General features: G+C 43.2%; 1 protein-coding gene across 4 annotated transcripts in view; it reads right to left on the bottom strand.

Annotated features, from left to right (window-relative positions):
• The window catches only part of rttn (rotatin), a 64,998-nt gene extending 41,540 nt beyond the window's left edge, over nucleotides 1-23,458 (bottom strand). Inside the window, exons 1-19 of one of the 4 annotated variants that reach the window (XM_036935152.2) lie at nucleotides 22,877-23,458; nucleotides 22,363-22,550; nucleotides 21,904-22,099; nucleotides 21,197-21,283; nucleotides 17,124-17,214; nucleotides 16,872-16,986; nucleotides 11,351-11,501; nucleotides 10,682-10,856; nucleotides 10,396-10,586; nucleotides 10,164-10,279; nucleotides 9,355-9,522; nucleotides 9,061-9,273; nucleotides 8,726-8,838; nucleotides 8,454-8,580; nucleotides 8,161-8,286; nucleotides 7,777-7,893; nucleotides 7,101-7,240; nucleotides 4,024-4,195; nucleotides 414-513 (exon numbers count right to left, since the gene is read on the bottom strand). In XM_036935152.2, coding sequence (XP_036791047.2) covers nucleotides 414-513; nucleotides 4,024-4,195; nucleotides 7,101-7,240; nucleotides 7,777-7,893; nucleotides 8,161-8,286; nucleotides 8,454-8,580; nucleotides 8,726-8,838; nucleotides 9,061-9,273; nucleotides 9,355-9,522; nucleotides 10,164-10,279; nucleotides 10,396-10,586; nucleotides 10,682-10,856; nucleotides 11,351-11,501; nucleotides 16,872-16,986; nucleotides 17,124-17,214; nucleotides 21,197-21,283; nucleotides 21,904-22,099; nucleotides 22,363-22,550; nucleotides 22,877-22,907 — 2,617 coding nt within the window. In that variant the 5' untranslated portion in view covers nucleotides 22,908-23,458. Of the gene's footprint in view, nucleotides 1-413; nucleotides 514-4,023; nucleotides 4,196-7,100; nucleotides 7,241-7,776; nucleotides 7,894-8,160; nucleotides 8,287-8,453; nucleotides 8,581-8,725; nucleotides 8,839-9,060; nucleotides 9,274-9,354; nucleotides 9,523-10,163; nucleotides 10,280-10,395; nucleotides 10,590-10,681; nucleotides 10,857-11,350; nucleotides 11,502-16,871; nucleotides 16,987-17,123; nucleotides 17,215-21,196; nucleotides 21,773-21,903; nucleotides 22,100-22,362; nucleotides 22,551-22,876 lie in introns of those variants that run through there. The other 3 variants (XM_036935151.2, XM_090189716.1, XM_090189717.1) reach the window with 3 other exon arrangements.
• Between the last annotated feature and the right edge of the window lie 728 nt (nucleotides 23,459-24,186).

Raw genomic sequence — 24,186 nt, 5'->3', positions numbered from 1 at the left:
CTATGGAGAAAATAGATTAAAAGTAATAAATTACCAATAGGCCTATCAATAATACAAAATGAAGTGTTGTCTGCTTAACAATGCTAGACCCTAAGAATACATGGAATTTGCATATTTTTCCTTTCTCAAGTTCCTTCTATTATTCATCCTAAACATATGGTGGTGGGTAGAAGCATACGCCTTTGCAAAAACACGGCAAGCTTTTCTTTGCGTGACTATTCGCACAAAACATTTAGATTTTCTTCAACTTTATTTTCTTTCCGAACCATTTTGATGTTCTAGGTCAACGCTAACCAAGCTTAGGAGAGTTATGTCTAGTGTTACGCCCTTTTCCCCAAAAAAATATTTTTTATCTACATATCCCTTGCTAATCCTAAAAGCATTTGTGTGGAGGATATGAAGCGCTACATCACCCTGTAGGACGACAGCCAGTTGTTCTGCTGCTGACCTCCTGAGGGTCAGGTCAACAGTGTCAGAGGTAAAGATGCTGAACAGCTTCTCCACTGACTCCACCTATGGTCATAAAGAAATAAACAACTAACAGTAAGAACAATTTAACCCAGTGGTACACTACACGATTTGGCCCCGATGTAGCGGTCCCAGACACGTTTTTTTTTTTTGGAGATCGGAAAGAAAAATCCCCATGTCGTTGCCTACTCGGGGCAACTCGTTTGATGTGAGCGAGTCAGACATGCCATCTGAGGGCTACTGATCCCGTCTTTGAGTAGTCCCAGACGTACCGATATTTTCAAACATACTTGATTTTATCGGCACAACATCTGCAATGCTCTTGTAGTGTGAGATTTGCAAAGACAAGTTTTGAGAATGTGATCAGCAAATTGATCAGCAAATACATTAACAATCTAATCCAGAGCCATGCACAGGGGGCATGTGCTCAAAAATAAAATGAATATCTTGAAATTCATAACACACCAAATGCCTCTGTAGCAAAAACATCTATATATTTTTTAGCATGGACCTATTTATTTATGCAATATGTTAAATAGGGACCTTGAAGCCACACCTATGTGGAGCGCAGGCCAGGTACATGTACGCACTTGAAGCAGCAAGACAGAGAAACCAGACACAAATAAAGACAATGAAGAAATTGACAAAACTGCTAAATAGAATTAAATAAACCAAAGCTTCTTGATCAGATGTGTTACAGTTTTTTAGCTCTCCAAACAACGTTTCCACTTTGAGAATGTAATAATATATTGTCTGAATGAACAGAAATGGCCGCACCCAAACATTGTAGATTACTTGGTGAATTGAGGAGATTAATGATAACATCAAGACTAAATGTATATGTGATATGTAGTGGGGAATTGATCAGCATTAACAGCCAATTGATATAAAGAAACAATGAGTGCACATGAATTTGGCTGGGGTCAGCGGACATTCTTGGAGAGAGACCAGCCTAGCGCATCTTCGCCACACAACACTCACTCATCATCACAAATTGTAAACTAGCTACAGTATATGCATAGTCTATGCACAGTCACTTCACCCCTACCTACATGTAGAAATGACCTCAACTAGCCTGTACCCCCGCATATAGCCTCGTTATTGTATTGTGTTACTTTATTTAGCAAATATTTTACATCTCTTTCTTGAACTGCATTGTTGGTTAAGGGCTTGTAAGTAAGCATTTTACAGTACTGTCTACACCTGTTGTATTCGGCCCATGTGACAAATAACATTTGATTTATATATACACAACAATATGTGGACACCCCTTCAAATTAGTAGATTCTGCTATTTCAGCTACACCGGTTGCTGACAGGTGTATACAATCAAGCACACAGCCATACAATCTCCATAAACAAAAACATTGGCAGTAGAATGGCCTTACTGAAGAGCTCAGTGACTTTCAACGTGGCACCGTCATAGGATGCCACCTTTCCATGAAGTCAGTTTGTCAAATTTCTGCCCTGCTAGAGTTGCCCCGGTCAACTGTAAGTACTGTTATTATGAAGTGGAAACGTCTAGGAGCAGCAATGGCTCAGCTGCGAAGTGGTAGGCCACACAAGTTCACAGAACAGAACCGCATAGCGCGTAAAAATAGTCTGTCCTCAGTCGCAACACTCACTACCGAGTTCCAAATGGCCTCTGGAAGAACTGTTCGTTGGGCACTTCATGAAATGGGTTTCCATGGCAGAGCAGCCACACACAAGCCTAAAATGACCATGCGTAATACCAAGCGTCGGCTGGAGCGGTGTAAAACTCGCCGCCATTGGACTCCGGAGCAGTGGAAACGCATTCTCTGGAGAGATGAATCACACTTCACCATCTGGCAGTCCGATGGACTAATCTGGGTTTCGCAGATGCCAGGAGAACACCACCTGACCCAATGCATAGTGCCAACTGTAAAATTTGGTGGAGGAGGAATAATGGTCTGGGCTGTTTTTCATGGTTCGGCCTAGGTAACTTAGTTCCAGTGAAGGGAAATCTTAATGCTACCGCATGCAATAACATTCTGGACGATTCTGTGCTTCCAACTTTGCAGGTGTCCACATGCACTACATGACAAAAAGTAGTTGCAGTGCCGCCTAAAGACATTAACGACATCGGAAAAGAGGGTGGGCTGTCAGCTGATCAATGATGTTGATTGATTTAAATCTGCTAGTTAGATTTATTTTATTGATTCAAATTTACCTCTTCATGTCTTTCTGCCTCTCTCTGCTGTGCATATCAGCCAACAAGACCAAAATACTGATGATATAGGCTAAATCAAGTGTCATCAAGTGTTGTGGCAGTACTGTTGATATTTAAACTAGGTAGTTAGCTACACACACACGACCTGAGATCGCAACTCTCAAGCCATGCATGTTTCCATACTGGGCACATGCAATATCCGTACAGGGCAGACTGGGAAATAGGCACGACCAGGAGCGCGCAAGCTAGGTACAGGGAAGATCAACAGGCTCAAACAATGGGCGGGGTAGGTGGAGGCGAACTTGATGAGGACTTGTAGGCAGTGGGTTCTGAACAACAATGGACGGGGTAGGTGGAGGCGAACTTGATGAGGACTTGTAGGCAGTGGGTTCTGAACAACAATGGACGGGGTAGGTGGAGGCGAACTTGACGACGACTTGCAGGCAGTGGGTTCTGAACAACAATGGACGGGGTAGGTGGAGGCGAACTTGACGACGACTTGCAAGCAGTGGGTTCTGAACAACAATGGACGGGGTAGGTGGAGGCGAACTTGACGACAACTTGCAGGCAGTGGGTTCTGAACAACAATGGACGGGGTAGGTGGAGGCGAACTTGACGACGACTTGCAGGCAGTGGGTTCTGAACAACAATGGACGGGGTAGGTGGAGGCGAACTTGACGACGACTTGCAGGCAGTGGGTTCTGAACAACAATGGACGGGGTAGGTGGAGGCGAACTTGACGACGACTTGCAGGCAGTGGGTTCTGAACAACAATGGACGGGGTAGGTGGAGGCGAACTTGACGACGACTTGCAGGCAGTGGGTTCTGAACAACAATGGACGGGGTAGGTGGAGGCGAACTTGACGACGACTTGCAGGCAGTGGGTTCTGAACAACAATGGACGGGGTAGGTGGAGGCGAACTTGACGACGACTTGCAGGCAGTGGGTTTTGAACAACAATGACACTTTCATCCGTACTTTTTTGTATCATTTTGGCAGAAATCACATAAAAAGCCCTTTGGAGACTGGAAGGGCAAAATGGCATTCGGTCTGCACAGATAGAGCCCTATCTGGGCACTGCCTGATCGAATCACGTCACACTGTTTTGGTAAGACAATGTGGTGGTATGGAGAATCCTCACGAGCAAGTGAATAATGGTGTGTGTGACCCCCCGTCTGCGCCAGATCGTTTAGTGTGCGCACCACTACGGCAGTTTAATGTGAGAGGCTGAGCGATGTTAAGATTTTGAAAGTTGTGTAGTGTACACTCTGCATTAGGGTATAGTCTGTCACATAACTATACATCTTTACTTACAACGGGATAAAGGCCAACGTTGTCTGTATGTCGCTGCCTGTCTATCCATACCTTAAGGAAGGATCGGTCACTGCTGTCCAGGTTGATGTCCAGTGCGTTGTTGAGACAGAAGAGGGAGGGGAGAGAGGAGAGGACAGGACCCTCCAGGGTTGGTCTGACTGTAGTAGCCCCCTCTCCACTGGTCAGGTGGGGAAGAAGGTGTTGGACTGCTGCAGCTCGGACCCTGCAATCACACCAAATACTCAGAGGTATGGGACTGTAGGTCATCAATCAATCAACCTATTAATCAATCGATATATCAGTGTTTTACCTGGGATTTTTTTTTAGCGGCAAACAAATTTCCTTAAAGTCTACATATTTTGCTATGGGGCTGAGAAAAAAATTGCAGTTTCAAAGCTAATTTCCTGTAATTCTATATATTTTGCCATGGGGTGGAGAGAACATTTGACAGTTTTAAAGCAAGTTTCCTGCAATTCTACACATTTTGCCAGGGGCTGGGAGAAAAATTGCAGTTTCAAAGAAAATTCCCCACATTTTGCCATGGGGGCTAAGAGAAAATGTGGAGTTTTAAAGCTAGTTTCCTGCTATTCTCCACATTTTCCCATGGCTTATGCCGTGTTCGTATGCCATCAAACATTTTGAACAAAATCAGCAGTGGGCCGCTGATAAATGCACAGAGGGGAAAATCTGATCAAGCATTCAAATAATCAATAGTCTTTTCTCTCTCTGTTCTTTCTGGGTCTATGAATCAGTTCAAAAGATACAGGACTTTCATATACAACTAATACATCCTCCATACAACACTGAGGAGCTAACTGAGTACACAGCACAATAAAGAGAGTAAATATACATATTCATACAAAAGCAGTATAGACAGACAGGGACTGTGTGGAGAAGATAGCTGTTATCCACAACCATTACAAAGAGCCCCCAGCCAGAGACAGAGTTGAGTCCATCAGCTTATAACAAGTGACAGGAGTAATATGCCCATCAACATCAACACACAGTGTTGGAAAACAGAATAGCTAAACACTGAGACAGTTGTCTGGTTTTACAACGCCCTCGAGAGTCAATGTCAAATTCAGTTGACAGTTTCAAGAAGTAAAAGAGACACACTCAGACAAATTCGCCTTTTCCCTCACATGCACACGTGCACCAGAGTATGTGAGCGGAGCTGGACCGGAGCTAGGACCGGAGCTAGGACCGGAGCTAGGACCGGAGCTAGGACCGGAGCTAAGAGCTGGGCCCAGCACACATTTGTAGTCTACTTGTGTGCTGCTATAGCCCCCTTGCTTTAGCTACTGTCATGGAGTTCACTAAATATTTTCATAAAGAAACTGACTTACAAAGATGAGGACCAAGAGAGAAGGTGGTGATGTCGTGTCCACAACTAAAGAATCATTGTGGAATCTAAAAAGACTCGTATCCCAAAAGCATGATGGAGTACTTACTACGCGCACGTTAAAAGAAAAGAACGAGGTGGATAGATAACTGAGTGTGTCATTGTAGCAAAGTATTCATAAACAAAACAATCTGCTCTTAAACGTTGAGTTCGTTTTTGTTATATTATCTATAGGCCATAATTGATTTTGGCACAATAGGCCTGGCATATTCCCACGTTCAAGGAGCTTTCCACTTTGATTGGGTTATTTTGCTTACAAACCATTAGGCCTACCTATAGAAAAATAAAACAACTCTGCATCTCTGCCCAGCTTGGCAAGAGGGGCCAAAAGGGTGTTTAACATTCCCAGTGGCTCTGTGAAGAAGATATTCTCCGCTGCTGGCCTGCACTCCAGGCACCATCGCCTGAGCCTGAAGCCATAGACTAGCCAAAACTCATGTTTCTCAATTTCTCATTTTTCATTAAATTTGTATTTAATTCTAGGTAAGTCACAGCCTAAATGCACAACTTATAGACTATAATGATTTAATACAATGAAATGTTGTTTAAATGCTGAGTGCTTTAAGTCCCTACCAGCCTATTGGGTCAAACTTGCAAATGCCTAACAATGCATTTCTTTGTAGGCTATAGCCATGAAATAACTGAAAGAACATAGCCAAAATAATTTATATCCGTTGCTTCTTAGGCTCCCTGTCTGGCTCCTGACCTATTTAGAGTGTTGATATGCTGTTTAATATAACATGTAGCCTATTTGAAATGTGTGCTTCATTCACCTTTTCATGTTTATTCAAATACTTTTCATTCAAATCATATGGTTTGGTTTCAATACTTGAAAGCCTTATGGTAAGTCCATGTCATCACAAAAATAGATGGGTTTTGGTTAAACTGTGATTTTAATGAACGGAGCGAATTTGGAGCGGCAGTCTTTTAGTGCACAAGCACCGCTCCATGAGCGGGATTTCCAACCGCTCAAATACTCTGGCACACACACACACACAGAGAGAGAGAGAGAGAAATTGTTTGGGGTAAATTGTTGGAATCATAGAAATAGAATAATAATTCTAAATGTATTGGTGGAATACAACGGGCATTTGGAATGCAGTTTTGTTTGGCAAGACAAGGGAGGAGATGGTTGTGACAAAGTAGGAACCAAAGTGTTGGTAAGTGTTTTCCATGAGACCCTAATTAGATTGAAATATGCACATTCCACAAACAATGCTGATGTGCTCCACCACTGGTACCGCCCTGTATTAGAGCAAAAGTTTGCTAGCAAGATTTGCTACATCTCAGCGGAGTTAGTTAGCCAGCTAGCTAGCTAGAGATTAGCATTAGGGGATAACTCCCTTTTTTTGGGCACAACAACTAACTAGTAAAATATGTAGATGCAAAGTGGAAAGCTGCGTCGTTCTTGTTTGGAAAAATAATTTGACTGCATGCTGTTATTTGGTCAATGCACTTAGAGAATCTCGAGCTCAAGGAACTGCATGCTTGAGTGACAGGGGGGAGGGGCTTGGCATGTGTGGGGTTGGGAAACAGCCAAAAGAGAGACAGAGAGAGAACTCTGTCAAGTCGAGAAATAAATCAAAAGTTGAAAACAATGGAAGTTACAGAGGGCTAAATGCAAATTTCAATACTGCAATTTCGATTAAAATGGGATTAATCGTGCAGCCCTACCACACACAAACACAGAGAAACAGTCCCCTACTACACAGACACGCTCACTTACTCCGGCTCCTTAGTGAAGAGTAGTCGTAGCGCAGCTCTCAACTTGGCTGTGTTTGGAAACACGCCGTCTCTCACCTCGTTCGACACTTCACTTATCAGAAGAACACAGTTTCCCAGTGCATCCTCTGTGCCTGCGTAACTCTACACACACACACACACACACACACACACACACACACACACACTAAGATCTGGGTATTCCAGCTGAGCACAACAGTAAATAAATATGCATCACCGTGATTAGAGAATGTTTCATCTGGTTTCTACTGACGTGACAGGCTCAGAGACGAAAGGCTGCAAATTAAATCAAACTTGACGACCTTGTCAAGAGCCCATGCATATTCATGTTCAATTGTCTGGATTTCAGTTGCTTCAAACACCAACGTTTAATAAAAAGCTTGGTTTTTTTTGGTAAAAACTGTTACAATATCACAGAATATGCAAATGAGCAGATAACTAAATATTGCTTGGCAGCAGCTCCATATGGGGCACTGTACTCAGACGGATGCAGACGTTTCACTTGGATTGCTATTTTCTGAAAAGGTGCAATCCCACTAGGCATTTTCCCTTCCAAAGTACTACATAAAAAGGTAAAAATTATATTTCACTTCATGAGCTCTCAATGTTTATAACCAATGTATGCCAAACATTGAGTGTGTGTGGTGTGTACACAGTACCTGTAATATGGGGATGACTGGGTAAAGTGCCTGGTTGAACCTGTCCCATGTTGATGCTGTCATCATTAATGGGCACTTCAGCAGGAAGAGCAGAATATCCTTGGCAGCAGAGTTTACCTATAGATCACACATCAACTCCTGAACCCACAGCAAGCAGTATAACACCACATCTTTTTCACAAACCACCCAACTGTTTCTTGTCCATTTATCCTTCATTTAACCATTGAGAATAAATTGTGTTTTGCAATAATGACCTTTTAAAAAAGTGGTTCAGTGCTGTATGTAGAGCAACATCTACACATTGTCAACATTTTATATGACCTTAGAGAAACCCTTGAGAAGCAGATTGATTTGTCACTAAACACATGCGTGTGCACACACTACCTTCCCAATTGGGTCCTGGAGTCCAAATGCACTGATCTGGTAGAGGACTTTGGGGTGAAGGAGGAAATTAACCCCACTACAGACTGACGACATGGGCTTGACCACATTCTGAACCCCCAGACACTCCTAAGGGGTCAAAAGTGAACAACATGCTTACCAGATGACCTCGCATGAAGAGGTGAGAGGTCAGAAGCATTAGCAATGTTATGATATCGTTGTCCTACCAAACATCTGTTAAGTGCCAGCATTACCAGATTACCGATCGTATTGAATAGATCTATGGTTGACCTCACCTTGACTACATTGAGGGTGCAGGTGTAGGTCTCAGTCTTCACAGGGAGGAGGGGATGGGTCAGAAGCTTCAGTAGAACCCTCTGGCTCTCTGTCTGGAGCAGCGGACTGGCCTGCTCAAACTTCCACCTGATTATACAACCACAAATAGGACAATGTGTTAATGAATCAATGAAACCATTCATCAAATGAGTTATGAGCAGTATTGATCTTACAGAAAGGGGACTTCTCAATCTACCATAAATAGAGGTAGTAGTGGTAATAGATATCTTACAAGTAGGAGCAGATGTGGATGCACTCCTTGACAATAGGTAGGTGTTGGTGGTATGGAAGGCCATCTATGGCCTGGTCTGCTAGCTCCAGTAATTCAAGCCAGTTCTTATCTCCCTGTAGAGGAATAGAAACAAACTCCTTAACATTGTACTCAGGTGCAACAGTAAATCATGTAAGCTCAGTCTTTGTTGTAATATCTACATTATCTTCCAGCAAAAATACCCATATCTTACTCCTCTTCGAGGAGGATCCTCTCATGGTTTTTGGTTGTACCCGGTATTACGTTGGTTGAGCACCTACTACTCCTTTCCAAACGAGCCTCCTCTATCTCAGTACCTGTTGCTGCGTCTCCTTAAGAAACATGCAGGTGGACTCCATCCAGAGAGCAGCACGGCTGGTCCTCCTGTAGAGGTCATGGCCTTCAGGGTTCACCTGCTCCAGGTAGGCCACCGCAGCCTCCGCCAGGCTGGGATAGGCCAAGCTGAAGGGCCGGTCCAGACACAGAGACAAGAGGACTGCCACAGCACTCTCCGGGAGATGACCACTGGCCTGGAGAGGAGAAACGCATCTGTTTGGTTAGGGTTAGTCATGCAGCTCAAAAAGTACTGTGGCAAAAAATAACAAAGACACCTTCTCCAGGGGCAGGATGGTCTGCAGCAGTCTGATGGTGAAGACGGCAGTGGCTACGTAGGCCAGTCTGTGCTGGACCAATGAACTCTCAGGACAGTCTGAGGAACAGCTCTCATGATAGGTCATGATGTCACCCAGTGTCTCCATGGTAATCTTCAGCTTCTCCCTCTGAAAACAACACAAACCATAATCAATCAATCAATCAATCAATCATGAACCCTCTCCCTGTAAAACACAAGCCAAGAACAGCACAGACACCAGCAGAGGGCAGCAGAAATCCAGGCCAGACTAAAAAGTCTTTGGGGAGCCCTGAAGAAGCCTGGCAGTGACACAGCAAGCTAGTCTCCAGCTAAAGATGACAAAACAGCATGGACCCTGGGCTGCTCGGGGGTCCTATTAAACCAGCTGGGGGAGAGGAGGACAAGAGAGGGCCTTGGCTTGACAAGAGCATACATCTCCTTACAGAGAAGCAGGCACTCTTAACAGGACACAAATAACAAATGACTCTACATGGTAAAATCTGTATGAGTGAATGTTGTTACCCAAAGAACAGTACAGGATTCTAACTATTTACTGTTCAGTGACCTCCAGCACACACACTGCAGAGGAAAAATCTGAAAAGTGTGACTTTTCATGCATGTTGCAGAACGACATCATGTTCATTATACACTCACTGTGGCAAATGTGTAATATTTGTACATTTGTGCTCTGTTTATCTTCACTGTGAGTCTGCTAGCTAATGTCTGCTAGCTAGTGTCAGTGGATCAGTAAATATTCAGATATTAATACTGAGGGGTGTTGTGACTTGCCAGCTCCATCCCCACCAGGCTGGTGTCGTCCCAGACCAGATCACACACACCGTCTCTCAGCAGGACCACCGCCTCACACAGCAGCTCACACACACCCCGGAACACACGCACGCCGTCTGGGGGAGATAAGATTTTTGTTAATTAATAATGTTGGCTGAAAAACCTTCACATAGTCAGAGAGAGAGAACACACATTGTTCAAACACACAGGAAAAAAAATATCTCACTCCTACCTGTCCTGAGCAGTGGTATGGCATGCTCCATGGTGGCCACAGTAAACTGGGCCAGGCTGAGCTGCTGGAGCTGCAGCACGAGGACGTCCTCCACCCCCAGATCAGGCAGCTCTAGTTGGGCTGCGTCTGCAGGCGAGAGGGCGGTCTGCCTGGAGGCCTGAGCTGCAGCTCCACCTCTCTGAGAGCTACTGCTGCTGTGAGGCAAGTGGTAAAAAAAATGAGTCAATTAGAAATGTCCGGACTGACTGTAAAAATAACACCGAAATCCACACCAACAGACACACACCTGTTGGAGGCAGCATCCCCATCTTGGCCATCCCCTCTGGGTCTTTGGCCGTTACGCCCCACCACAGAGGGCCGAGGAAAGCACTCTCCTCCTGGGGACGAGGCCAGGGAGCGCTGGGCCCCCCCCCCGTGCACCTCCTGGGAGTAAGACAGTGACGAGTTCTGGGACACTGGGTCTACAGAGGAGAACGCAAGATGGAGGGAAAGAGAAAAGAATCATCATCATCATTAGTTGCCTAGAATTTGCCTTTGCTGCATAACAATAAAGACACCGGAGTAGAAAACCTCTACTCTTAGATAAGTGCCATGGGATCCGTAGGAAAGGATGAGGTCTGACTCTGATCAAAGAGAATTAGACTACAAATAGGACCTGGCGCAATGAAGTTAGATATGAAAAATAACAAGAGAGTTCTTCATAAGTGAGATGCACTCTGATCTGAGAGTTACTCAGACACATGGGACCCAGCAGGACACAATGTCTGAGCAGAATTAATTTTAGCTGCCAAGTGATAATTGGTATGTCAACTGAATCACACACTAAATATGTGCCAAGTCGTGAAAGTAAATCCGCATAGGCGTAATAACTATAAAGCCATCTCGGCCTTGAAAATTATATTCTTAACTCTTTTCCTGATTAAATCAAAATTAAATAATCCAGATGTAATCCAACCTTCCTTTGCGGAGTAGAAGCTGGGGTCTCTGTGGAAACGAAGTCTCCTCCTCAGCCCCACACACAGCTGCTGTAGACAGGCCACTGCCTGCAGTCTCAGGTAGCCTGCCTCACTCTCACCTGGAGTCAGCCTCAGGATGGACAGGAGGTTCTGGAACACGGGAAAAATCAGAGAATAAGGATCAAATGTATGGTATATGGTCAAACTTACATTAAAACAGAGTACCTAAGACAGAGTAGGATAAATTTCACCCACTAGGAGTCCGCAAAGGTAATTGCAGGGGGTCCGCAAAAATATACATTGCATTCGGAAATTATTCAGACCCCTTGACTTTCTCCACATTTTTTTGCTTTACAGCCTTATTCTAAAATGTATTAAATATGTTTACTCCTCCTCGAACTACACACAGTATCTCATAATGACAAAGCAAAAACAGGTTCTTAGAATTTTTAGATTTTCTTTTTTAAATATATATTTTTAAATATTACATTTACAGTGCCTTGCGAAAGTATTCGGCCCCCTTGAACTTTGCGACCTTTTGCCACATTTCAGGCTTCAAACATCAAGATATAAAACTGTATTTTTTGTGAAGAATCAACAACAAGTGGGACACAATCATGAAGTGGAACAACATTTATTGGATTTTTCTAACTTTTTTAACAAATCAAAAACTGAAAAATTGGGCGTGCAAAATTATTCTGCCCCTTTACTTTCAGTGCAGCAAACTCTCTCCAGAAGTTCAGTGAGGATCTCTGAATGATCCAATGTTGACCTAAATGACTAATGATGATAAATACAATCCACCTGTGTGTAATCAAGTCTCCGTATAAATGCACCTGCACTGTGATAGTCTCAGAGGTCCGTTAAAAGCGCAGAGAGCATCATGAAGAACAAGGAACACACCAGGCAGGTCCGAGATACTGTTGTGAAGAAGTTTAAAGCCGGATTTGGATACAAAAAGATTTCCCAAGCTTTAAACATCCCAAGGAGCACTGTGCAAGCGATAATATTGAAATGGAAGGAGTATCAGACCACTGCAAATCTACCAAGACCTGGCCGTCCCTCTAAACTTTCAGCTCATACAAGGAGAAGACTGATCAGAGATGCAGCCAAGAGGCCCATGATCACTCTGGATGAACTGCAGAGATCTACAGCTGAGGTGGGAGACTCTGTCCATAGGACAACAATCAGTCATATATTGCACAAATCTGGCCTTTATGGAAGAGTGGCAAGAAGAAAGCCATTTCTTAAAGATATCCATAAAAAGTGTTGTTTAAAGTTTGCCACAAGCCACCTGGGAGACACACCAAACATGTGGAAGAAGGTGCTCTGGTCAGATGAAACCAAAATTGAACTTTTTGGCAACAATGCAAAACGTTATGTTTGGCGTAAAAGCAACACAGCTGAACACACCATCCCCACTGTCAAACATGGTGGTGGCAGCATCATGGTTTGGGCCTGCTTTTCTTCAGCAGGGACAGGGAAGATGGTTAAAATTGATGGGACGATGGATGGAGCCAAATACAGGACCATTCTGGAAGAACACCTGATGGAGTCTGCAAAAGACCTGAGACTGGGACGGAGATTTGTCTTCCAACAAGACAATGATCCAAAACATAAAGCAAAATCTACAATGGAATGGTTCAAAAGGTTGCAAAGTTCAAGGGGGCCGAATACTTTCGCAAGGCACTGTACGTAAGTATTCAGACCCTTTACTCAGTACTTTGTTGCACATTTGGCAGCAATTACAGCCTCAAGTCCTCTTGGGTATGACTTAGAATATGTGGACAACTACAAATAGCTAGGTGTCTAAATAGACTAAACTCTCCTTCCAGACTCTCATTAAGCATCTCCAATCCAAAATTAAATCTAGAATCGGCTTCCTATTTCGCAACAAAGCATCCTTCACTCATGCTGCCAAACATACCCTCGTAAAACGTACTATCCTACTGATCCTTGACTTTGGCAATGTCATTTACAAAATAGCCTTCAACACTCTACTCAGCAAATTGGATGTAGTCCATCACAGTGCCATCTGTTTTGTCACCAAAGCCCCATATACTACCCACCACTGCGACCTGTATGCTCTCTTTGTCTGGCCCTTGCTTCATATTCGTCGCCAAACTCACTGGCTCCAGGTCATCTATAAATCTTTGCTAGGTAAAGCCCCGCCTTATCTCAGCTCACTGGTCACCATAGCAGCACCCACCCATAGCATGCGCTCCAGAAGGTATTTCACTGGTCACCCCAAAAGCCAACTCCTCGTTTGGCCGCCTTTCCTTCAAGTTCTCTGCTGCCAATGACTGGAACGAATTGCAAAAATCAAAAGCTGAACATCTATCAATCCCGTGTTTAATTGCTACATTGTAATTATTTCGCCACTATGTCCTATTTATTGCCTTACCTCCCTAATCTTAATACATTTGCACACACTGTATATAGATTTTTCTATTGTGTTATTGACTCTGTTTGTTTATCCCATGTGTAACTGTGTTGTTTGTGTTGCACTGCTTTGCTCTACCTTGGACAGGTCGCAGTTGTAAATGAGAACTTGTTCTCAACTGGCCTACCTGGTTAAATAAAGGTGAAATAAAAATACATTTAAAAAATGACGCTACAACCTTGCCACACCTATACTTGGGGAGTTTCTTCCATTCTTCTCTGCAGATCCCTCATGCGCTGTCAGTTTGGATGGGGAGCGACACTGCACAGCTATTTTCAGGTCTCTCTCTATGTTCGATAGGGTTTAAGTCCGGGCTCCGGTTGGGCCACTCAAGAACATTCAGAGACTTGTCCTGAAGCCACTCCTGCGTTGTCTTGGCTGTGTGCTTAGGGTCGTTGTCCTGTTAGAAGATGAACCTTCTCCCCAGTCTGGGGTCCTGAGCACTCGAGCAAGTTTTCATTAAGGATCTCTGTACTTTGCTCTGTTCATCTTTCCCTCGATCCTGACAAGTCTCCCAATCCCTGCCGCTGAAAAAGATCCCCACAGCATGATGCTGCCTCAACCATGTTTTACTGTAGGGATGGTGGCAGGTTTACTCCAGACGTAAGGACTTGCATTCAGGCCAAAATGTTCAATCTGGGTTTCATCAGACCAGAGAATCTTGTTTCTCATGGTCTGAGAGTCTTTAGGTGGCTTTCGTCTGGCCACTCTACCATAAAGGCCTGATTGGTGGAGTGCTGCAGAGAAGGTTGTCCTTCTGGAAGGTTCTCCCATCTCCAGAGGACCTCTGGAGCTCTGTCAGAGTGACCATTAGGTTCTTAGTCACCTCCCTTACCAAGGCCCTTGTCCCCCGATTGGATCACCAAACTGAGCAAACCTTAAGAATGAGGAGGCCACTGTGCTCTTGGGGACCTTCAATGCTGAAAATAGATTTTTTTGCACCCTTCCCCAGATCTGTGCTGTAACACAACCCTGTCTCAGAGCTCTACAGACAATTCCTTCGACCTCATGGCTTGGTTTTTGCTCGGACAACGCACTGTCAACGGTTGGCCCTTATATAGACAGATATGTGCCTTTATAAATCATGTTTAATCAATGTAATTTTCCAAAGGTGGACGCCAATCAAATTGTAGAAACATCTCAAGGATGATCAATGGAAACAAGATGAACCTGAGCCCAATTTCTCGTCTCATAGCAAAGGACCTGAATATTTATGTAAATAAAGCATCTGCTTTTCAATTTTAATAAATGTGCAAAAATGTCTAAAAATCTGATTCTGCTATGTCATTATGGGGTATTGTGTATAAATTGATGAGGAATATTTTTAATTTAATCCGTTTTAGAATAAGGCTAACAAAACGTTTGAAAAAGGGAAGGGGTCTGAATACACTTACACACACACACACACACACACACACCAGTCAAAAGTGTGGACACACCTACTCAGTAAAGACATCAAAACTATGAAATAACACATATGTAGTAACCAAAAAGTGTAAAATCAAAATATATTTTAGATTCTTCAAAGTAGCCACCCTTTGCCTTGATTACAGTTTTGCACACTCTTGACATTCTCTCAACCAGCTTCACCTGGAATGCTTTTCCAACAGTCTTGAAGGAGCTCCCACATATGCTGAGCACTTGTTGGCTGCTTTTCCTTCACTCTGTGGTCCAACTCATCCCAAACCATCTCAAATGGGTTGAGGTCAGATGATTGTGGAGGCCAGTTCATCTGATGCAGCACTCCATTACTCTCCTTCTTGGTCAAATAGCCCTTACAGTCTGGAGGTGTGGTGGGTCATTGACCTATAGAAAAACTGATTATAGCTCCACTAAGCGCAAACCAGATGGGATGGTGTATCGCTGCAGAATGCTGTGGTAGCCATGCTGGTTAAGTGTGCCTTGATTTCTAAATAAAATCAAGCACCCCCACATCATCACACCTCCTCCTCCATGCTTCACCGTGGGAACCACACATGCAGAGTTAATTTGTTCATCTACTCTCTGTCTCACTAACGCCCTACGGTTGGAACCAAAAATCTCAAATTTGAACTCATCAGACCAAAGGACAGATTTCCATCGGTCTAATGTCCATTGCTCGTGTTTCTTGGCCCAAGCAAGTCTCTTATTATTATTGGTGTCCTTTGGTAGTGGTTTCTTTGCATCAATTTACACAGTCTCCTCTGAACAGTTGATGCTGCGATGTGTCTGTTACTTGAACTCTGTGAAGCATTTATTTGGGCTGCAATTAGGTGGTGAGGGTAGGAAACAACACCTACACTTCGCTGATCCTCAACACTGGGGCCCCACAAGGGTGCATGCTCAGTCACCTCCTGTACTCCCTGTTCATCCACGACTGCGTGGCCACGCACGCCTCCAACTCAAATCATCAAGTTTGCAGACGACACAACAGTAGTAGAATTGATTACCAACAATGACGAGACTGCCTACAAGGAGGAGGTGAGGGTTCTGGGAGTGTGGTGCCAGGAAAATATTTTTATTTTTTCAATTCTGGCAGCTCTAAAACTAAAAATAATAACAAATGTGCTGGAGAAAACAGTGGCGCTGTGTCCCCTTATGCAGATTTCAGCTTTAAGTCAGGTTTAAGGCATGTAAGTTAGGGTTAGGATGCGTTCAGATGCTCTCCGTCAATGACAATATACGACAGAACAGCAATGACAAACAGTCCAGTTTATAACCATTCATGAAAGAGTGATTGTACCGATTGAACACTTCCAGCTCAGAAAGGCCAGCTCAGAAAGGCCCAGAAACAATAGGCTGATATACAGTAGGAGCTGTAAATAACACAACACTAAATAAAAGACAACCTAGAATTCAGTTATTGGAGTTGGCATATGTCTCCTGTTCAGATTCACTGCCTTCTGTTGTTAGCTAATGATGTCATGGCTCTAAATACCACTGATTCATTCCATCTAGTAGCTCCTATTGACCCTGTGGAGGCCCAGGCCACGAGTGGTGGCTGGTCATCTGGTTGGCACTATTTGGCCATACTGGAAAAGAACCGGATAACTGAGTGTTCTTTCTTACCACAAATGAAAACGTATAAAGTATCTTGCCTGCACGATACTGGGACGCTGGAGAAATATCTCAGCCGGGAAGTCCTGCATGATGACATCACGTAGGAGCTCACACGTGGTCCTCACCAAGTTGTGGTTGTTACTCCTTAGAGAACTGGTAAAACAAAACAAAAATAGATAATGTAGCTCATTCCAATGACATAAACATAGTTAAATAACTATATTTAAAAATCACATTAACACTCTGAAGAGAGCGAAATCTCTGCTCAACAAAGTTCTGATGAGACCAACCTCTCATTGGATGACAATATGTGTTGGTCTGTTGTGGTCAAAGCCAACCAGGGAAATGTAGAAAACTTCAGACATCCAACTGAGTTATTCACTGCAAATAGACATCAGAAATTGGCAAATTTTATTTTATTTCACCTTTATTTAACCAGGTAGGCCAGTTGAGAACATGTTCTAATTTACAACTGCAAACCGGCCAAGATAAAGCAAAGGACTGCGACAAAAACAATAGCACAGAATTCCACGTAAGCAAATGTACAGCTAATAATACAATAGAAAAATCTATGTACAGTGTGTGCAAATGTAGAAGAGTAGGGAGGTAAGGCAATAAACAGGCCATAAAGGCGAAATAATTACAATTTCCAACACTGAAGTGATAGATGTGTAGATGATGATGTGCAAGTAGAGATACTGGGGTGCAAAAGAACAAGAGGATAAGTAACAATATGGGGATGAGGTAGTTGGGTGTGCTATTTACAGATTGGTTGTGTACAGGTACAGTGATCAGTAAGCTGCTCTGACAACTGATGCTTAAAGTTAGAGGGAGAGGTATAAGACTCCAGCTTCAGTGATTTTTGCAATTCGTTCCAGTCATTGGCAGCAGAGAACTGGAAGGGAAGGCGGCCAAGGGAAGTGTTGGCTTTGGGGAGGACCAGTGAAATATACCTGCTGGAGTGCGTGCTACGGGTGGGTGTTGCTATGGTGACCAGTGAGCTGAGATAAGGCGGGGCTTTACCTAGCAAAGACTTATAGATGACCTGGAGCCAGCCAACGAGAGCATACAGGTCGCAGTGGTGGGTAGTATATGGGGCTTTGGTGACAAAACGGATGGCACTGTGATAGACTACATCTAGTTTGCTGAGTAGAGTGTTGGGGGCTATTTTGTAAATGACATCGCTAAAGTCAAGGATCGATAGGATAGTCAGTTTTTCGAGGATATGTTTGGCAGCATAAGTGAATGAGGCTTTGTTGAGCTGAGCTGTTGGCCAGGGTAGGGGTAGCCAGGTGAAAAACATGGCCAGCTGTAGAAGAATACTTGTTGAAATCATCGGTGAGAGACTTGTTTCTGGAAAGGTGGATTTTTAAAAGTAGAAGCTCGAGTTGTTTGGCACAGACCTGGATAGTATGACAGAACTCTGCAGGCTATCTCTGCAGTAGATTGCAACTCCGCCCCCTTTGGCAGTTCTATCTTGTCGGAAAATGTTATAGTTTGGGATGGAAATGTCAGGACTTTTGGTGGCCTTCCTAAGCCAGGATTCAGACAAGGCTAGGACATCCGGGTTGGCAGAGTGTGCTAAAGCAGTGAATAAAACAAACTTAGGGAGGCTTCTAATGTTAACATGCATAAAACCCAAGGCTTTTACAGTTACAGAAGTCAACAAATGAGAGCGCCTGGGGAATGGGAGTGGAGCAACCTCTACATCACCAGAAGAACAGAGGAGGAGTAGGATAAGGGTACGGCTAAAGGCTATAAGAACTGGTCGTCTAGTGCGTTTGGAACAGAGTAAAAGGAGCAGGTTTCTGGGCGCGGAAGAATAGATTCAAGGTATAATGTACATACAAGGGTATGGTAGGATGTGAGTACAGTGGAGGTAAACCTAGGCACTGAGTGACGATGAGAAAGGTTTTGTCTCTAGAGGCACCATTTAAGCCAGGTGAGGTCACTGCATGTGTGGGGGGGTGGAACAAAAGGGCTAGCTAAGGCATTTTGAGTAGGGCTGGAGGCTCAAAACAGCAATAGACCAGGCATATTGACATTAGGGAGAGGCATGTGTAGCCGAGTGATCATAGGGTCCAGTGAGTAGCTACAGTGCCTTGCGAAAGTATTCGGCCCCCTTGAACTTTGCGACCTTTTGCCACATTTCAGGCTTCAAACATAAAGATATAAAACTGTATTTTTTTGTGAAGAATCAACAACAAGTGGGACACAATCATGAAGTGGAACGACATTTATTGGATATTTCAAACTTTTTTAACAAATCAAAAACTGAAAAATTGGGCGTGCAAAATTATTCAGCCCCCTTAAGTTAATACTTTGTAGCGCCACCTTTTGCTGCGATTACAGCTGTAAGTTGCTTGGGGTATGTCTCTATCAGTTTTGCACATCGAGAGACTGACATTTTTTCCCATTCCCCCTTGCAAAACAGCTCGAGCTCAGTGAGGTTGGATGGAGAGCATTTGTGAACAGCAGTTTTCAGTTCTTTCCACAGATTCTCGATTGGATTCAGGTCTGGACTTTGACTTGGCCATTCTAACACCTGGATATGTTTATTTTTGAACCATTCCATTGTAGATTTTGCTTTATGTTTTTGATCATTGTCTTGTTGGAAGACAAATCTCCGTCCCAGTCTCAGGTCTTTTGCAGACTCCATCAGGTTTTCTTCCAGAATGGTCCTGTATTTGGCTCCATCCATCTTCCCATCAATTTTAACCATCTTCCCTGTCCCTGCTGAAGAAAAGCAGGCCCAAACCATGATGCTGCCACCACCATGTTTGACAGTGGGGATGGTGTGTTCAGCTGTGTTGCTTTTACGCCAAACATAACGTTTTGCATTGTTGCCAAAAAAGTTCAATTTTGGTTTCATCTGACCAGAGCACCTTCTTCCACATGTTTGGTGTGTCTCCCAGGTGGCTTGTGGCAAACTTTAAACAACACTTTTTATGGATATCTTTAAGAAATGGCTTTCTTCTTGCCACTCTTCCATAAAGGCCAGATTTGTGCAATATACGACTGATTGTTGTCCTATGGACAGAGTCTCCCACCTCAGCTGTAGATCTCTGCAGTTCATCCAGAGTGATCATGGGCCTCTTGGCTGCATCTCTGATCAGTCTTCTCCTTGTATGAGCTGAAAGTTTAGAGGGACGGCCAGGTCTTGGTAGATTTGCAGTGGTCTGATACTCCTTCCATTTCAATATTATCGCTTGCACAGTGCTCCTTGGGATGTTTAAAGCTTGGGAAATCTTTCTGTATCCAAATCCGGCTTTAAACTTCTTCACAACAGTATCTCGGACCTGCCTGGTGTGTTCCTTGTTCTTCATGATGCTCTCTGCGCTTTTAACGGACCTCTGAGACTATCACAGTGCAGGTGCATTTATACGGAGACTTGATTACACACAGGTGGATTGTATTTATCATCATTAGTCATTTAGGTCAACATTGGATCATTCAGAGATCCTCACTGAACTTCTGGAGAGAGTTTGCTGCACTGAAAGTAAAGGGGCAGAATAATTTTGCACGCCCAATTTTTCAGTTTTTGATTTGTTAAAAAAGTTTGAAAAATCCAATAAATGTTGTTCCACTTCATGATTGTGTCCCACTTGTTGTTGATTCTTCACAAAAAATACAGTTTTATATCTTGATGTTTGAAGCCTGAAATGTGGCAAAAGGTCGCAAAGTTCAAGGGGGCCGAATACTTTCGCAAGGCACTGTATACAGGGCTTCACGCTGACATTTTTTTGCAAGGAGTTCATCAATAAATTATTTTTGGAGTGCAATCAGGCACAATGTACCCTGAAATATGAGTCAGGCGAGACAAATTATCAGCTGCCCCTTTAAGGGCGTGAGGTTGCCATGGTAACGGCGGAGCATCTCAGATGTCTCATGGACAGCAGTTGCATCAAAGCCAAATTAACATTGAAAAAAAACCTAGCGTGTGAACAAAACGATGTAAATCGCTAAGAAACATGAGGGCAAAGTCAAACTTTAGTAGACGTTCTGGTAAATCAGACCAACTTATATGCCTGTGCGCTTGTTAAAAACGTATCACAGTGTACACAGCCCCCTAGCTTGTGGCGTAGAGAGATGACAGAGCCTGCCTACGAAACACTTACTCTGATATGACCTATCTGACATCACGCTCAAAACTCTTTGTTTGATATTATTTTTGTAGGACCCGTACTTGTGCATTCTGTGCACAGTCAATGATTTCCATATGAGAATCAGACCCACCAACAACAAAAAATGTTTTTATTCAGATCTACACGATTCACATGGATGGCCTATTTTGAGATTAAAATGGCGAATATCTCCGAAAAGCGACGAGTTTGCATAACTGTATATGGAAGAGGTAAAATACCTGCTATCCTCTGTGGTGGAACATCAATGTGACTCGGCCTCTTTGTCTGGAAATAGCCCACCGCTGGAGAGTCCTCTTCTAGGGGAACTACAACAGCAGCATAATATCAGCATAAAACCATAATTTAAAAACAATGTATATAATATTCTATCCATAGAAATAGAATAAATAGAACGGGCTTGGAAACTCTAACCCTAGCAATTTGACTGGTAAACTCAAGTGTGCACTCGCAATTCGATAATTTCCATGGTAATTTGGAATGTTCTATTAACTGATGTGGGATTGCCATGGTAATGTAGAATGTTCATTCAAATTATGCTAACTGATGTGCCTCATGCAATGGAATGTATTTTTTGGGATGTCAGTTGAGTTGACTCTAACAAATCACAGCACAGATTAAACGGTACTCTTCCTGCTGTTACTTCCAGGCATGGGTCTAGGGCAAAAAAAATACAGGTTAAGACAATGTAATGATTCCACGTGGCTCATTTAGAAACTAAACAAATGCATGGGACCAGTGGCATTGATAACCACTAGCGCTGTTGCTAACTAGCAACGCTGGTCCTATATTTGCAAAGTTATGAGATATTAGAATCGCGTTGTACACTCATAATGGCTGCCAGTCCACCCATTATGCAATCATTGACTTGAATGGGGACACCCATTCTATTCATTCTAATTCTATAATTCCATCTCTTGATACATACCTGCAGTAGTGGTGTTCTGTAGCTGGTGTATATTAGAATAAATGGTTGGACAAGCAGGAAGCAGCTCCGGAAGCTGAAACAGCAGGTCGAAGATGCCGTCGATGATGGCCCGTAACGGTGGCTCTACGTTGGGGGAGAGTTGGGTGAGGAACTCCACTGCCCCAACATCTCTCAGCATCTGGGCTGCAGTAGGGTGCTATGAAGACAAAAATACATAATACATGTGTTCCTAAAGAGCACAGTTTATACAGACATGCAGTCCACAGGTATACTTTAAAAACATGTTAAATTGATTCAACATGACATTACTCTCCCTATATATGTTCTAATCATTTTTGTAAGATGCAAGAATGCTACAGGTTGCTTGTCAAAGGCTAATCAATCATAATAGCATCAGTATGTACCCTAGTTTAGCTAGTTGTCAGACTATGTTGTGGTCATGAGGACCAGTTTTGGTACCTTGGACAGAGTACTGATCAGCTGCAGGACCTCCTCTTGCATTGGCACCTCGGGGAAGTTAAACCACTCCAGCAGGTAAACAAACAGCATCTTCTCCTGGACCAGGTCAGAGACAGAGAGGAGCGAGTGGTCTAGCTTACAGATGATGCTCTTCAATGCTCGGACTCTGATCTCTGCCAAGGAGTGACCTGTACAAAACAAGACCACGGTGAAGTAGTTAAATCGTGGAGTTGAGTTTACCGTTAGTCAGCTAAGCTAACTAGTGGTTAGCTAACCTTATCTAGCTAGGTATTTCCCCTAAATATAAAACAAAATGTAGTTAGCTAGATATTGGATGAATGTGCATTAGTAGCAACAACTACTGACTGTTGTAAGAGTTGTTAGCACTATCCAGCACTATCAAGAAGAATGACATCAAGGCATATTAGCTAACGTTAGCTAAAAACAAAAATCACAGCGACACCACGGAGCAACTTTTGTAGCTAGTTGGGTACAGTAACGTTATTTGGCTTACCAATCTTCTTTATAAGCGGTGATAACTCCATGACCGATGGCTGCAACCCGTGTGTTTTGCAACAAAAATCAAACGTGACAACAAAGGGTAGCTATATATTTATTTTAAATCGTTAAATGTCTGTCTACTAACGTTAACATCGTTGTACGTCTGCCCGGGGTTTGCTTTCAACGAGCGCGCCAACGTCACACACTTCCTGGTATGGAAACATGGGGTGCATTCAATGAACCAACTTGTATGAAATTTGTGTTTAGCAACATACGTTTTTTTTGTTCTTCCTACATCGACCGAGCGTTTATATATAGTTCAATCACGTTATTTGCATTTTGAGTATTAATTTAGACGTTTTGAAAAATGTTAATACCATGACTCTAACTATGACTTGAACATATCTGATAACCATGTGCTCTTTTTCGTTATCAACTTCACTTAAAATTAAAATCCATGCAAAAAGAAGAGAACTGATGCTGCTACTTAGCTCTCTAACCAAGGACAGGTGCAAGAATTGGGGAGCAAACCGAAGTAAAGGTGAATGTCATTCAGCAACTCTTGGAGGATAGTGTAACCAACATGTTTCTGCCCTTTCTCATAATCTGCTACTTATTTAACCAATCACATCATGCTGTTTTGTATTCCCGTGACTGGTCCCTGCTGAGTTTATAGAGGGCCAATCTGAAATGTATAATAAACCTCTAACATTTTTCCATCTATAATTTAAAATCTGATGAAGGCCAAGGACCGAAACGCGTTGTTTTTACTTTTAACAATAAAGAAGCAGTTTTATCAAGTTAACTTCCACTGTCATCCAAGTTGCTTAAGGTGGCCCTAAGGGGCAAACCAGCTGAATGCCTTCTTCACATCTTTGAAATCCAACCAGCTATCAAGAAAGGTAAGTTTGAACAGCTCTCCTGTGCTTCTCAAGTCAAGGTCAATTCAATGGTGGCTTTACCATTAGGCAGAAGAGGCAATTGCCTCTGGCCTCACATCATCAAGGGGCCTCGTGAGCTGGGCATAATTATACAAAAATAATAATAATAATTTCTCTGCTTGAGGCCCCCCCCCCCCCCCATGCTCCGCTCGAGGCATAATAAATACATAATAAAAAAATTAAAAAAAACATCCAAATCTGTCTGTTTAAGCTTGAGATATCTTTTTTTGTTGTTGTATTGGCTCCATTTAAATCCATCGCATCCGGCAATGTCGGCCTACCACGGGTGGCCGAGCTACAGCTATGTTTGTTAGACCAGGAGAATTCCTAAAAATGTGTGTTTTACAAAAAGTCTGTAACGTCCGAGTAGTTTGGGCTACCA

This window comes from Oncorhynchus mykiss, chromosome 11, assembly GCF_057628025.1.
Source record: "Oncorhynchus mykiss isolate SJ-2025 chromosome 11, ASM5762802v1, whole genome shotgun sequence".
Taxonomy (NCBI): Eukaryota; Metazoa; Chordata; class Actinopteri; order Salmoniformes; family Salmonidae; genus Oncorhynchus; species Oncorhynchus mykiss.
Note: the sequence above shows the minus strand (reverse complement) of the source record. Positions and strands in the feature narration are given on the sequence as shown.